General features: G+C 38.1%; 1 protein-coding gene across 6 annotated transcripts in view; it reads left to right on the plus strand.

The window, feature by feature from the left end:
* Positions 1-13,631, plus strand: part of LOC140186943 (polycomb group protein ASXL1-like) — a 117,005-nt gene that overhangs the window by 38,389 nt on the left and 64,985 nt on the right. For 3 of the 6 annotated variants that reach the window (XM_072241759.1, XM_072241777.1, XM_072241796.1), the window contains exons 1-2: positions 647-722; positions 1,799-1,907. The exons of 1 other annotated variant lie outside the window; for it this stretch is intronic. In XM_072241759.1, coding sequence (XP_072097860.1) covers positions 1,830-1,907 — 78 coding nt within the window. In that variant the 5' untranslated portion in view covers positions 647-722; positions 1,799-1,829. Of the gene's footprint in view, positions 1-646; positions 723-1,798; positions 1,908-13,631 lie in introns of those variants that run through there. 2 more of the 6 variants (XM_072241767.1, XM_072241806.1) reach the window with 1 other exon arrangement.

Genomic DNA, 13,631 nt, shown 5'->3' on the forward strand with positions numbered 1-13,631 from the left:
GCTGACTACCTTTGAGTAATAATGTGTGTAATTTGGCTTTGAGAAATAGAGTTACTTGAGGAATATAGCCAGCAGAGTTTTATTTTTCTCAGTCTGCCAAATTTGGCATTTCCTGGGAGAAATATCACTTTTTACCTGACTAGTTCTCTTTTTCCTATTTTAGGCATGGAATTTAAAGAAAACGTGTATTGTGGAGGTCATTGAGTTGATGGGAAGTGTTCTGATTAAATGACTGATTTGGGAAACATCTCATTTTGTTTGCTAACAAATTGGCAGGAGTGGTGGCTTGAGCGAGCAAGGTTTACGATCTGCTTTTTAAATGTGGTGTTGACCCCACTTAAGTTGATCCATGTTGAATTTGAAGATGTTAAAAACGTTGAAAACAGCACAGTCAGAATTTTATGTCCATTAAATCTAATGAGTGATATGACCCATTGTAGATCTAGAAATAGTTTTCAAAACATTGCAGATCTGATAAAATATTAAACACTTAAGATACTGACGCCTGTCTGGTATTGCAGTTGCTAATCTGAGAGTTTTTTTGCCACTGGATGCTTTCATTGGCTTGTGTAAGTAGTTATTAGGGACTGCTGCTGCAATATTTGTTTTAAAATAAAGCAATAGTCCATAAGTCTAAGATTTCTGTTTGGTGATGAGGCTGCTTGAGTTGGTCATGAAAAGACACCAGTGAATTGCATGGTCACCTGATAATACTTTAAAATGTGAGTTTAATAATCAGTGATACTTTTTGGTGTAAACATTTGCTGATGCCATACAGTGATTACGTGGAGTATTTTTACACTCTTGTAAATGTGAATGATGTTTGGGTACAATGGAATATAAATGGTAAATGCAAAGGAGAAATTATTCGGTATCGTTCCTTTTTGAAATGTCAATTTTGGTTATGCTTCCTTTGGGAGATATCATGGTACATCTGTGATTTCATTTTCCATATAAAACCTCTCAGTATAGGGAAGTGTATGCTTTGATCTGATGACAGTCACATACTGTTTCCTTTTGTTTTAATTTTACTTCTCCCTACTCAGAACAGTAAGATTTGATTCACAAACATTGTCTAATCACCCCTTGTCCAATACACAATACCTTGTATAGGGAACTGATCACTGCTGTTCTGTCTGGTGAAATATGGATCGTCAGAGGTAAAGTTAGCTCACAAATTTTGAGTATCCAATTCCTCTTGAATGGGATGTTTTCTGAATGCTAAATATACAGCAATTGAAATCCATACAAATAAACTTTGATCATGTATATCATTGTAAAAACAAAACAAATCCCTTTGTAACAGTGAGGGCTCTGATTAGGCTTGTGTATTGATGGGGACAGCAGAGAGCCAGTACTAAAAATATGCGTCAAAATAACGATTTCCTAAAAGGGAAAGGTAAAGCTATTTCAAAAATGTTATATGACACGATAGCAGAAAGTTACATGCCTATAAATAGTATTGAACAATACCAAATGGGTTCCAACCTTTGTTTCAATATTTGTTTATGGAGAAACAAATCTGAAATGCTTCATCCATCTTGAGGCAAAGTGGAGTAGACTAGTACGAATCACAAGGCTGAGCAATTGGCAAGTAATGTTTCAAAATAGTACTACGAAGTTAATCAAAACATGACTTTTGTGATCACTGAGCTGCTGTTTTCAGCATTATTTGCTGGTACAATTTAAAAGAAGATAGGGAAATTGGCCAATTGGAGCAGAATATGTACCACTGTGCCAATCTGAACTTAATACAAGGTATTTACATAAAATGTGCTTTTTAATCTATTTTATGTAGTGGAACATCTCCCTTGGCATGTCTGAATGCTATGCTTCACACTAATTCTCGTGCAGATGATGGAATGTTTTACAGACTTCCAGGGCGGATGGGTCTTTATACATTGAAGGTAAGAACTATTGTTCCATTTTGTTGCCGTAACTGTAGGGATTTCCAAGCTTGCAGTTTGTAAGTGGATACTGGAACTCTTAAGCCCCTGTGAAACAAAAAATAGTTGCATGTTTCCTTTTAAAGTCACCAAGGGTTACATTTTTTTCTATTTTTGTGTTTGGACCTCTGAGGCACCAGAGCTCTGGCCTTTAAAGTTAGCTGGAGAAACCAGCAAGAAAGATAGAACTGTGTTAATTGGATTTCAAAAACTGAATTATTGTGATCCAAGTTCCCCAAGCATCCCACAGATTGACATCTGGATATCACTGCTCAAGTGATTTCTACTTGTAAAACATGTCAAGTCACATTAATGGTGCCATCATTGTAATTAAAGAATACAGTTGTTGCTAAGGTAAGGAAGTATTTTCAGAATGAAGTTTTTTTTTGTTCTGCATAAAATGAACATTTTTACTATTTTGCCACCAATACCCCGTTGTCTCACCCCATGAATAACAAACAGAAGGGTCTAGTCTTAGAAATGTCATGGAATAATCTTGGAAATCATTGACCCTTGCATGTTCTTTATCATTTTTAAAAATCTTGTGCCTTTTGCCCTTGAAGATGTAACTCGTGTGAGAGGGTGTGTATAATGTAGCGATAAGGATTTATGAATAATGATTCAATTGTGTTCTTGTTGACTAATAGTTTTTCATTGACACCTGTCCCCTACCAAAGTGTGGAATTAAAATGAGTGTGCAAATGTGTTGGATTTTTTTTGTATATAGAAGTTAGTCTCCACAGTACTTCTGTATCAAAATATTCTGTAGTTGCCAAATTATGAGGAGATGCAAAAAGCAGATATTTTGGGTTGCTTTTAACAGGTTGCAGGACTCCGTTTTGGGACAAATGTAGTGCTTACATGCACATTGCTCTCTGATTTAACTATTTGTAATTTTCATGCTTCCTCTAGTTTCATATACAGAAAAATCATGCCATCCCTAATGTAATGTTGAGTATTTTCTACACATTTATCTTAACTATCTGTCAGCAAGCTTTTGTTTGATTTATTTATGACATTGGTATGCTACAGCAATAGTCCATTATACTAAAGTGATTGAGACATGTATTGGATAAAAGTCCAGAAGACCTTGTGCTTTGATATTCAATAAAATGCATTGAATCTTATTTTTAAAATCCTGATTTAACACGTAACTTATTGTTTTATTAGTGTAACTGGAAGTGTTCCAGTCGGCAGTCTCAATTGATGGCTACACAGACTGAATTTGCTGATGTGGTTACTTGGTAAATCTTTCAGTTACTGTGACTGAAATTTGGTGATGGATTTGTATTGCTGTATCTTTGGTTTTGCTGTAGCCTTTTGTTAATATAATAGCCCATTAGTAGAAGTGGAAGTGCAAGACTCCATGCTCCATAGTTAGAGGGGAAATTATTCAAAGCCTCGACTTTAAAAAGTCCTGAATGGAATGCCACAACTTCGTCCTAGAACAATTAAAGGAAGAAACATATCAAAAGCGTCTTGATTTGACTACATGTGGCACGTATTGCAGTAAGGTATTTGCTGAGAGAGGGAAATGTGTTAGTCTTCATATTTAGTAATAGGGATGGTGTGATGGGATAGAAATAAAGAACAAGCTTCAGGAGGTACGTGAAGTTTATCAGTATAACTTATGCTGGAAAAAGCCTTCCTCTGTGTGCATCTTGGAAGAGTGATGTTCATTATGGCAAAGTGTATGTGTTGCAGGGGGTGGGGGGGACTCGATTTCTTGGTTGGAGTTCAGATTGAGGTAATACGGGTCAAAGTCATGAAACTTGACATAAGGCTGAAACCATCTTGTTAAGAAGTTACATTAGTAATTGGATTTATTAGAGACTTATAGGGGAAAAAACACAGGTTAAAAATAGTTTTTTTTACGTGATGTGTCAAGATGTGATGGCTGAAAAGATTGGAAGTTAATTGGTGAGGTTTTCCAATATATTTGGAATAAAATTAGTGGCAAAATAGTAGATGGAGCAGTTTGAATGGAATGCATAGCTAATGCACAGAAGGCAGAAAATGAGAGTATTCTTAAAAGAAATGATTAAAAGAATATAGTGACATGTTGTTTTAATGTGTGAGACATGAGAAGAATTCATAAAATATAATGTAAAGGCTTGTACTTCAGCTGAGTTTTGAAGAACTGCTTGAGCAGTTGATGATTTAATACAGTGAGGTAGATGTAAAATAGCCTAATGCTCAAGCCATACTTGGCATAGATCTGGGTAAGAACCTTTTTGATCTGATGGGTAGTCCTAATCTTGGGCTCCAAGTTTGAAAAGACAGCTTTTTAAATGTCAGTTGTTCTATCAGGTTGAAGATCCATGCTGCTTTGGTTGTTGCCATTGTTGATTGTTCCAACCAATTTTCCATTTATTTAGGGATTTGATCAATCATGGAATGTATGTTTGGAACTGACAAGTGCTCAGTGCATTATTAGTCATTAGAGTCATGGAACAGGACAGCACTGGAACGGGCCTTTCAGCCCATCACCTTTCACCCTTAATCTGTGACCTCTAGTTCTAGTCTCCCCCAACCTCAGTGGGGGGGGGGGGGAGCTTACTTGCACTTACCCTTATCTATCCCCCTCAAAATTTTGCATACCTCTGTATTAATGTGGATTGAATTGAAACACAGGTTGGTTTTCAACAGTGTGGAAAACAAAGGCCACATCATTTATCCTCCCTCCAGTTGTGGCCCTTCAGTGAATTGGTCAGGTTTTGGATTCTGATGTGATAATTAACAGGTATTTACTGTGTTAATTAATACTATTAGGCACACATCTCTCCTGGTCCTAGAGGTGCGGAATGAAGTCTCATTATGTCTTTTGTTTTAATGCAGAAACTTCTTGTTCTGAGATTACTATAAATAATGCCAGTCAGGGATGGGAGGCCAACAAACGTTAACCTTCCAGTGTTCATTGTCTTGTGTCTGCTCCTGCTCTTCATTTCCAAATGCCCACTTTTGGGTTATTTTTGCAATTGAATGATGCCATTCAGTTTGCGATTTGGCATCTGGACTTTAATATGTGGAAGTGTGAGGCAAAAGAAGTCAAAAAGCAGATTATCTAAATGGAAAGGGATGGTTAGTGAAGTACAGAGGGATCTAGGTGTTCTCGTGTATGAAGCATAAAAAAAGCACGTAGTTTCAGTGTGGCTGAAAATTCAAGTGGTGTTTTTGCATTTATTGCAAAGGGGTTAGCATTTATAAAGAGGTTTCACTGTTGGGCAGGGATTGGTGAGCACAACATGCCGTTTTGATTTCCTTAAATTTTAAAAAAAAAACAAACAAATAGTTTGGGCCTATATTTCTTGAAGAATGAGAGGTTAACCTCATTCAACCATATAAGATCCCAAGAGGGGTTGACATGGTAGATATTGGGATATTTTCACCTGTGGATGGGTCTGTGCAAGCTAGGAGGCCACTCATTTAAAACTGATTTATCTAGATTTTTATTCTTATAAGCATTAGTGTATATGTAGAATTCTCTGCCTCCGTGAGTAGTAGAAACTGGCTCATTGGAACATATTTGAAGTGGAGGTGGATAAATATTTGGTAGATAGAGGAAATGGGGGAGGGGTTAGAAAAATGGCAATGGAGTGGAGGTCATTATAGATCAACCATATAATTAAATGGTGGGGCATACTTGAAGGCCTTATGGCCTGCACTAATAATTTGTGCATTTCTCTTTCATCTAAATTACTGTGTATCATGGCATATTTTTGAATTCTCTTTAATTAATATTTGTATCTTTAATGCTGCACATTGGGTAAGACGTATCATTATCCTCAGTTCAGCTGTTCCACAAGTAAGGCAATTGAATGTTTATAACATAGAGAAAGCTGTTTATATTACGAGGAATTAAAATTAACCAACAAGAATGAAGTTGGTAATAAAATTGCAAAGCTTTGATCATATTGAACAATGAGCTGTCCTCCAGTACCTTGAGCATCAAGTAATATATAATATGGTGTATAAGATGAGGAGAGGCATTGATCGTGTGGATAGTCAGAGGCTTTTTCCCAGGGCTGAAATGGTTGCCGCAAGAGGACAGAGGCTTAATATGCTGGGGAGTAGATACAGAGGAGATATCGGGGTAAGTTTTTTACGCAGAGTGGTGAGTGGGGAATGGGCTGCCCCCAACAGTGGTGGAGGCGGATACGATAGGGTCTTTTAAGAAACTTTTGGATAGGTACGTGGAGCTTAGAAAAATAGAGGGCTGTGGGGAAGTCTAGTAATTTCTAAGGTAGGGATACGTTCGGCACAACTTTGTGGGCCGAAGGGCTTGTATTGTGCTGTAGGTTTTCTATGTTTCTATGTAATCTCTGACAAAATCTCCATGAGATGGTTAACATGACAGTACAATGTATTTCACATCTTAGTAATAATACTCTATAAGAGAAAATGTAATGAAATTACCTACAAGATGAAAGTGGCTATAAATATAAAATAAGTTCACCATGCTTGCATTGCTATTTATGGGACGTGGATTAGTCATAATGGTTCCATTAGTTTTATTTTTTATTCCAGGAGTAAAGTGCCAAGGTGGTTGTAGTACTGGGCCAGTGAGAGAAATGATGATCTCAAATCCTGCATGACAAGTTGGGAAATTGCACTCAATAAATGTGGTAATTCGTGAGTTGGTACCAGAAAATGACTTTAAAAGCTGCTACATTGTTTTAAGTACATAAATGATTCAAGGATGCCCTTCAGGCAAAGGAATGTGGTATTGTCTGGTGCGCCATCTGCATGATCTTACTGTTGTTGTCTGATTGACCTTTATACCCTCAAGGGCGCTTGAATTGGGAAATGAAAAATGGCTCGCTGCTCTCGCACTGACTTGGAAAAATTTCTTCAAAATCTTTTGTATGTTAATTATACAGTTCTAATGCTTTCAACTTGCACCTTCTAATGTCTTCATATCCTTGAGTTCACAAATATCCTTTCTCTCTCTCTTCCCTTGCACTGACTTGTCATGTTCTGCCTGTCTACTTTCTCTTAATTTGCTGTTCATCTGAATATAGCCTTAATCTTGCCTGTCAGTGGGCACAAGGATATGAAACTGAGGTAGTTTGTCAATTGCCAGTCTCTTGCTCCTTAAACTATTTCCAGTAATTATTTTGGTCAGGAGCTTGAGTTTTGTATTTAAATCTTGGAATTGTTCAGCAAATTTTGTAAAATGTCTATTGTTGGTCTCTGTGATGAAACAGCTAATTTAAGGCTCCTCAATAGAAGTATCTAACTATGTTCTTAATGGTCAATGTTAAATTGACATTACTGTTATTTTTGGACAGCAATATTCCAAGTAGTTTCTTAATCATATGCAGTTGAATACTTATTCAGCAACATGAAGGATTTTCACAGGAGTGAGTTAAAGATTTAGCTGTTAGTTGATACTTGCTGTGAGTATGATTGTACAGTAGTTTTTTTTTACTTCAGAAGGTTATAGACTTTTTGACATTGAGACTCGCATAAACCTGGCTCGCAGATCTGCATATATTAATGGACATTGTTGTAATGCAGTTCAAGAAGAAGAAAGTCAAGAACATGCAGAGGAAAAATAATGGGAAAGGTGGCAGCTATTGGGTTTGATGTGGGGAAGGAACTTGGTAAACATGACATCTATCCTTCCTGATTTTGAGTGAGAAGGGATGAAGTTCGCACTTGAGTAAAGAATTCCTTATCGGAAATTTGCCACCTGCTAATATGACTTCACTTTTGTTGGTTGGCTACTTATTGGACCTCTGGCAAAGTGTGCCGTAATTCAGAAACGTAGTTAGCACCGGGCAGTTTCCCTGCATTCCAATTGAAGCCTGCATCAGAAGCCACAGGCAATTAAATCCCACTGCATTATCCTGGTTTTTGAGGGGATTGAACTGGATCCAGCATTGGCATTTTAACCTGAAAGGAAATACTTGACTTACCAGCACTTCGAATTTACAGCATTTTGACAATCAGCAAGTTCTTCATACAGCGAATAACTTAGCACTTGGAAAGGTGTGTTAATGAAATTAGTTTTAAATTCTGTAGTTGGTAGAAGCTGCAGAAACTGGCTTGTTAGCACTTGGCTGTACATTGATATGAATAACTTTAAAAACTTGCCCTCGCCCAAGGATTATCTGGTTTTGTTTTGCTCTTGGTATGAGAAATGGTTGCAAATTGGTTGCATTATGGTTATTATTTTAAAATGTGCTGTTGACACACTCCTCCTTACCTTCTTTCCCGTACCCCCCCCCCCCCCAAATATTTGCTTTAGGTTTTTCCCTACCTTCACAAACTCCTAACACAAAAATCACAAATTGGCATTGCGTTCATGCCAGTTGGCAAAGGACTACCCAAGCTAATCACACCTTTGGATACCTGGTGTGATACCTTGCAGGTTTCTGTTCTTCAAGTGCACATCCAGGTACTTTTGAAAGCCTGTGTCTTAATCATCCTTTCAGACAATGAGTGTGAAATGTTATTCACCCTCTGGGGGAAAGATTTATTTTCATCAGCCTTCAAATTCTTCTAGTAATTACTTCAGACTGTGTCCTGGTTTTGACTCCTTATCTAAGGGAAATTATCATATTTAGCCTCGTAATACTATACCCCTGAATAACACTTCCCTTCAGCTCTCTCTGTCAAAAGAAATAACATCTGCCAGCAATACCCTTCTTTACTCATGATTCAGTTCTGGCAGTGTTCTCATTAATATGCTCTGTAACCTTTCCAGAGCAGTTGCATCTTTCAGATCTGTGGATATTAGTCAAGCTGTAGCCTAACTATTGTGTACAATTCTAGCATGTTAAATTCTTCTGTTTCCATGATAGAGAAAAGTATCCTTGCATGCCTTTGTGGCTATCTAATAACTACCTATCTAATATAAAAAAAACTGTCTTGTCTTGCCAACTGCATTTTGAGGAACTGTGAATGTAGACTCCAAGATCTCTGTGTTCCTCCCCAGATGAATTTATTTTCTCTCGACTGAATTTTGTTTGCACTGGTCACTCGGTCTGAGAAGTAGCACTGATATTCTGCATTCTGAAGCTTTCTTTCTCACTATTGATTTCACAGATAGTTTTGTATTAACTGCAAACATTTAATTTAACTGATCAACATATTACTGCCAACAAGAGACTAGGCACTGAGCTCTACAGGGCCCCAGTAGAAACGCCGCTTCAAGTACAAAGTCACCTGTTGACGACCACCAGTTTACTACTTGCCACTAGGCCAATTTTGGTTTTTATCTTTCTTGACCAGCCCGCATGTGGATGTTGTTGAAAGTCTTGAGTAAAATCATGACGGCTAAAGGATTGCCCTGAAAAATGGACATTATTCAGATACAGCCTTTATTTAAATACCATGCTCAATCATGAGTTAATCACTGCTTTTCTGAAGGAAGGTCTAAACTCCTTCAGAATAGAGTCCAGTGATTTTGCTCACCTTATGATCATGCCTCTTTCTCCGTGCAATTAAGATTGTAGTTTTATCTCCAGTACCACACCCTTACACTTGGCTTATGTCGTCAGGCCTTCATCTTCAGAAATTAAACTCTTGACAATGTGAATTCGAACAAGGATGGGCTATTCATCCCCTGAATCCTGCAACATCATTCAATAAGATACTGATTGTATTGATTTGAAACCTTATCTGTGTCCCTACCTACTTCTGGTAGCCTTTCATTTCTCTGCTTATCATGAATCTCTTGGCATTGAAAATATTCAAAGGCTCTGCTCAGACAAGTCTTTGAACAGAATTTCAAAGACGTGAAACCCAGTTAGAGAGGAAATTATCCTCATCTGTCTGAGCTTAGCATCTCTTAAACTGTCATCTGTAGTCCTAGATTCTTTCAGAGCGGGAAACATCCAATTTTCATCTATTCTCTCAGTATACTCAGTGGCTTGAGTAGTCACCATCCCCGAGTGAGGGAATTTCTTCTTCACCTGGACACGGCTCAGTCCATCACAGGTAAAGCCCTCTCCACCATTGAGTACATCTGCCCGGAGCCCTGTTGCAGGAATGCTGCATCCATCATCAAGGACTCCCATTATTCAGTCCATGCTCTCTTCTTGCTGCTGCCATCAGGAAGAAGGTACAGGAGTCTTGGAACCCATACCACCAGGTTTCAGAACAATTATTACCCCTCAACCATCAAACTCTTGAACCAGAGGGGATAACTTCACTCAATTTAACTCACTTGATCACAACTGGACTCACATTCAAAGACTCTCATCTCGTTCTCAATATTTGTTGCTTATTTATTATTATTATTTCTTTTTTCTCTTTCCTGTATTTGCAGTTTTTTAATGCACACTGGTTGTCGTCTGCCTTGTTGGGTGTGGTCTTTCATTGATTCTATTGTGTGTCTTGTATTTACTGTAATTGCCTGCAAGAAGACGAATCTCAGGGCTGTATATGGTGACATGTATGTACTTTGATAATAAATTTACCTTAGTATGTATGCCCAACCCCTTGATACCCAAGCCAGGGTAAACATAACTGCATCGATTCTGTCAAACCATGCAAAACCAAAATTGCATTTCAGTGGGATGACATCTTGTGCTTTCAGCTCAAGAGCGTAATCCCAGATTGCTTTTTTTTTTAAAATATCAAAACCATCGTGCCAGGAATCAATTTTGTGAGCCTTCATTGCACACTCTCCTGAAGAATATATCCTTCCCTTTGTGGGGAGACCAGAGCTTTGCATAGTATTCTAGATGGGTGGGGAGGCTAGATCTCTGCATAGTGGTGCAGTTAGATATCTGTTCTTTTGAATTCAAAACCTCTTTTTAAATAAAAGGCAAATGTGCTGCTTTGTAATTGCTTAAATGCATATGTATTAACTTTCAATTATATCTGTAGGACACAAGTCCTTTTCAACACTTTTCAGCCTCTCGTTATTTTTCTATCAAAATTGATGACCTCGCATATCTCCCCATAACATTCTATCTGGCATGTATTCTATCAATGTGTCCTTGAAGCCCTTCTGCATCCTGCTTGCAGCTTGTACTGGTGGTCTGTTTTCTAACATCAGCAAATTTAGATAGATAACACCTAATCACCCCATCTGACTCATTGATACAAGTTGTAAATGGGTGAGGCCCAACAGCAAATGTTGCTGCTTCTCTTGTTGGAAGTGTCCTGTTTTCTCCATAACCCATACTAGAATTTTATACCCAATCCTGTGCAGTCTTTGTTTGAATAACTTCTTGTGTGGCACTGTTATTACAGCCCTTCAGAAAGCCTGAATGTACCTCATTTCCATTCTGCTGGTTACACCCTTAAGAGTAAACTCTAATACATCTGGCAAACATTTCAGTTTTAAAAATTCCATTAAAGTGCAGTTTACCATTTAATAGCTACTAGCATTTCCTACTGATGTTTGGCTAACTAATTTGTAGTCTTACTTCCCGCCCCCCTCCCCCCAATCCCTCTTCTCTTCCTTGAACAGGAATGGAAGGAGAGGTAAATTTAATATTAAAAATTACTAGCTTTTAATCCAGGAATTGTTTTAGTTTATGGAATTTTGCAAGATCATTCTGTACCTTCCATCTTCAAAGCTTTCTTTTTAAACCTCCAGCGTCAGAGGAACCTGGGGATTTATCATCTTTCAGGTCTATTAATTAATCCGGTAACTTTTTTAAACATAAAAACATGTCTGGGCTCCTTATCCACTGTAAATCTGTTCATTAGTTCCTTGAAGTTTACAGACTCTTCATTTCACACTATCTTTAACTTCTAGTTGATCATGGTTAGAACATTTTTCCTGTGTATTTTTATTCCTTTTTGAAAGGGATATATTTTTGCTATAGATGATTGAAGCATATAGGAATAGCTTCCTCTCCATCATATTTTTGAACAGTCCATTAAAACTACCTTACTATATTGCTTGTTTCTTTTGTACTGTTTTAATATTTTAATGTAACTTGGAGTAATTTTTTTATGTATTGCACTGTGCTGCTGCCACAAAACAAGTTTCATGAATATGTCAGTGATAATAAATCAGATTCTGATTTGAGAGGAGGGGTATTGTGGTTAATATAATTTCCATGAAGTTAAATAAGACCTTTTGACATAGTCCTACATGGAAGATGTGCAAAAGGTTATAGCTTATAAGCTACAAGGTTGGGTGGCAAACTGGATTCAAAGTGCCTTGAACAGGAAGCAGATAGTGTGGTGAAGGATTTTATCATTGGAAGCATGAAACCAGTCGTATACCACAAGAAGCGTTTACTATCACAGTCTTTAATGTAGTTTTCCAATATGCTTGTATTTTTTTTTTGTAGATAACTTTGGTTAGACTTGAGATCAAAGTTCAGTTGGTAACCAATTTTTATATATATTGTCGGGGTCTCTCTTCCAGCAATTGCAGACATATACACTACATGCTGCATCTGCAAAGAAAACAGCAGTATGAAGGACCCCACACGTCCCTCATACAATCTCTTCTCCTCCTGTCGTCTTGCAAAAGGCACTGAAGCATCCGGGCTCTCACGACCAGACTATGTAACAGTTTCTTCCCCCAAGCCATCAGACTCCTCAATTCCCAGAGCCTGGACTGACACCATCCTACTGCCCTCTACTGCGCTGATTGTCTTGTTTATTATTTATTGTAATGCCTGCACTGTTTTGTGCACTTTATGCAGTCCTGGTTAAGTCTGTAGTCTAGTGTAGTTTTATGTTGTTTTACATAGTTCAGTGTAGTTTTTGTATTGTTTCATGTAGCACCATAGAAAAACTACAGCACAGAAACAGGCCTTTTGGCCCTTCTTGGCTGTGCCGAACCATTTTTGCCTAGTCCCACTGACCTGCACATGGACCAGATCCCTCCATGCACCTCCCATCCATGTATCTGTCCAAGTTATTCTTAAATGTTAAAAAAGAACCCGCATTTACCACCTCGTCTGGCAGGTCATTCCACACTCCCACCACTCTCTGTGTGAAGAAGCCCCCCCCCCCCCCCCCCCAATGTTCCCTTTAAACTTTTCCCCCCTCACCCTTAACCCATGTCCTCTTTTTTTTGTTCCCTTGCCTCAGTGGAAAAGGCCTGCTTGCATTCACTCTATCTATACCCATCATGATTTTATATACCTCTATCAAATCTCCCCTCATTCTCCTACGCTCCAGGGAATAAAGTCCTAACCTATTCAGCCTTTCTCTGTAACTGAGTTTCTCAAGTCCTGGCAACATCCTTGTAAACCTTCTCTGCACTCTTTCAAACTTATTAATATCCTTCCTGTAATTTGGTGACCAAAACTGAACACAATACTCCAGATTTGGCCTCACCAGTGCCTTATACAACCTCATCATAACATTCTAGCTCTTATACTCAATACTTTGATTATTAAAGGCCAATGTACCAAAAGCTCTGTTTATGACCCTATCTACCTGTGAAGCCACTTTTAGGGAATTTTGTATCTGTATTCCCAGATCCCTCTGTTCCACTGCGCTCCTCAGTGCCTTACCATTTACCCTGTATGTCCTACCTTGGTTTGTCCTTCCAAAGTGCAATACCTCACACTTGTCTGTATTAAACTCCATCTGCCATTTTTCAGCCCATTTTTCCAGATGGTCCAAATCCCTCTGCAAGCTTTGAAAACCTTCCTCACTGTCCACTACACCTCCAATCTTTGTATCATCAGCAAATTTGCTGATCAAATTTACCACATTATCATCCAGATCATTAATATAGATGACAAATAACAA

The sequence above is a fragment of the Mobula birostris genome, chromosome 2, assembly GCF_030028105.1.
Source record: "Mobula birostris isolate sMobBir1 chromosome 2, sMobBir1.hap1, whole genome shotgun sequence".
Taxonomy (NCBI): Eukaryota; Metazoa; Chordata; class Chondrichthyes; order Myliobatiformes; family Myliobatidae; genus Mobula; species Mobula birostris.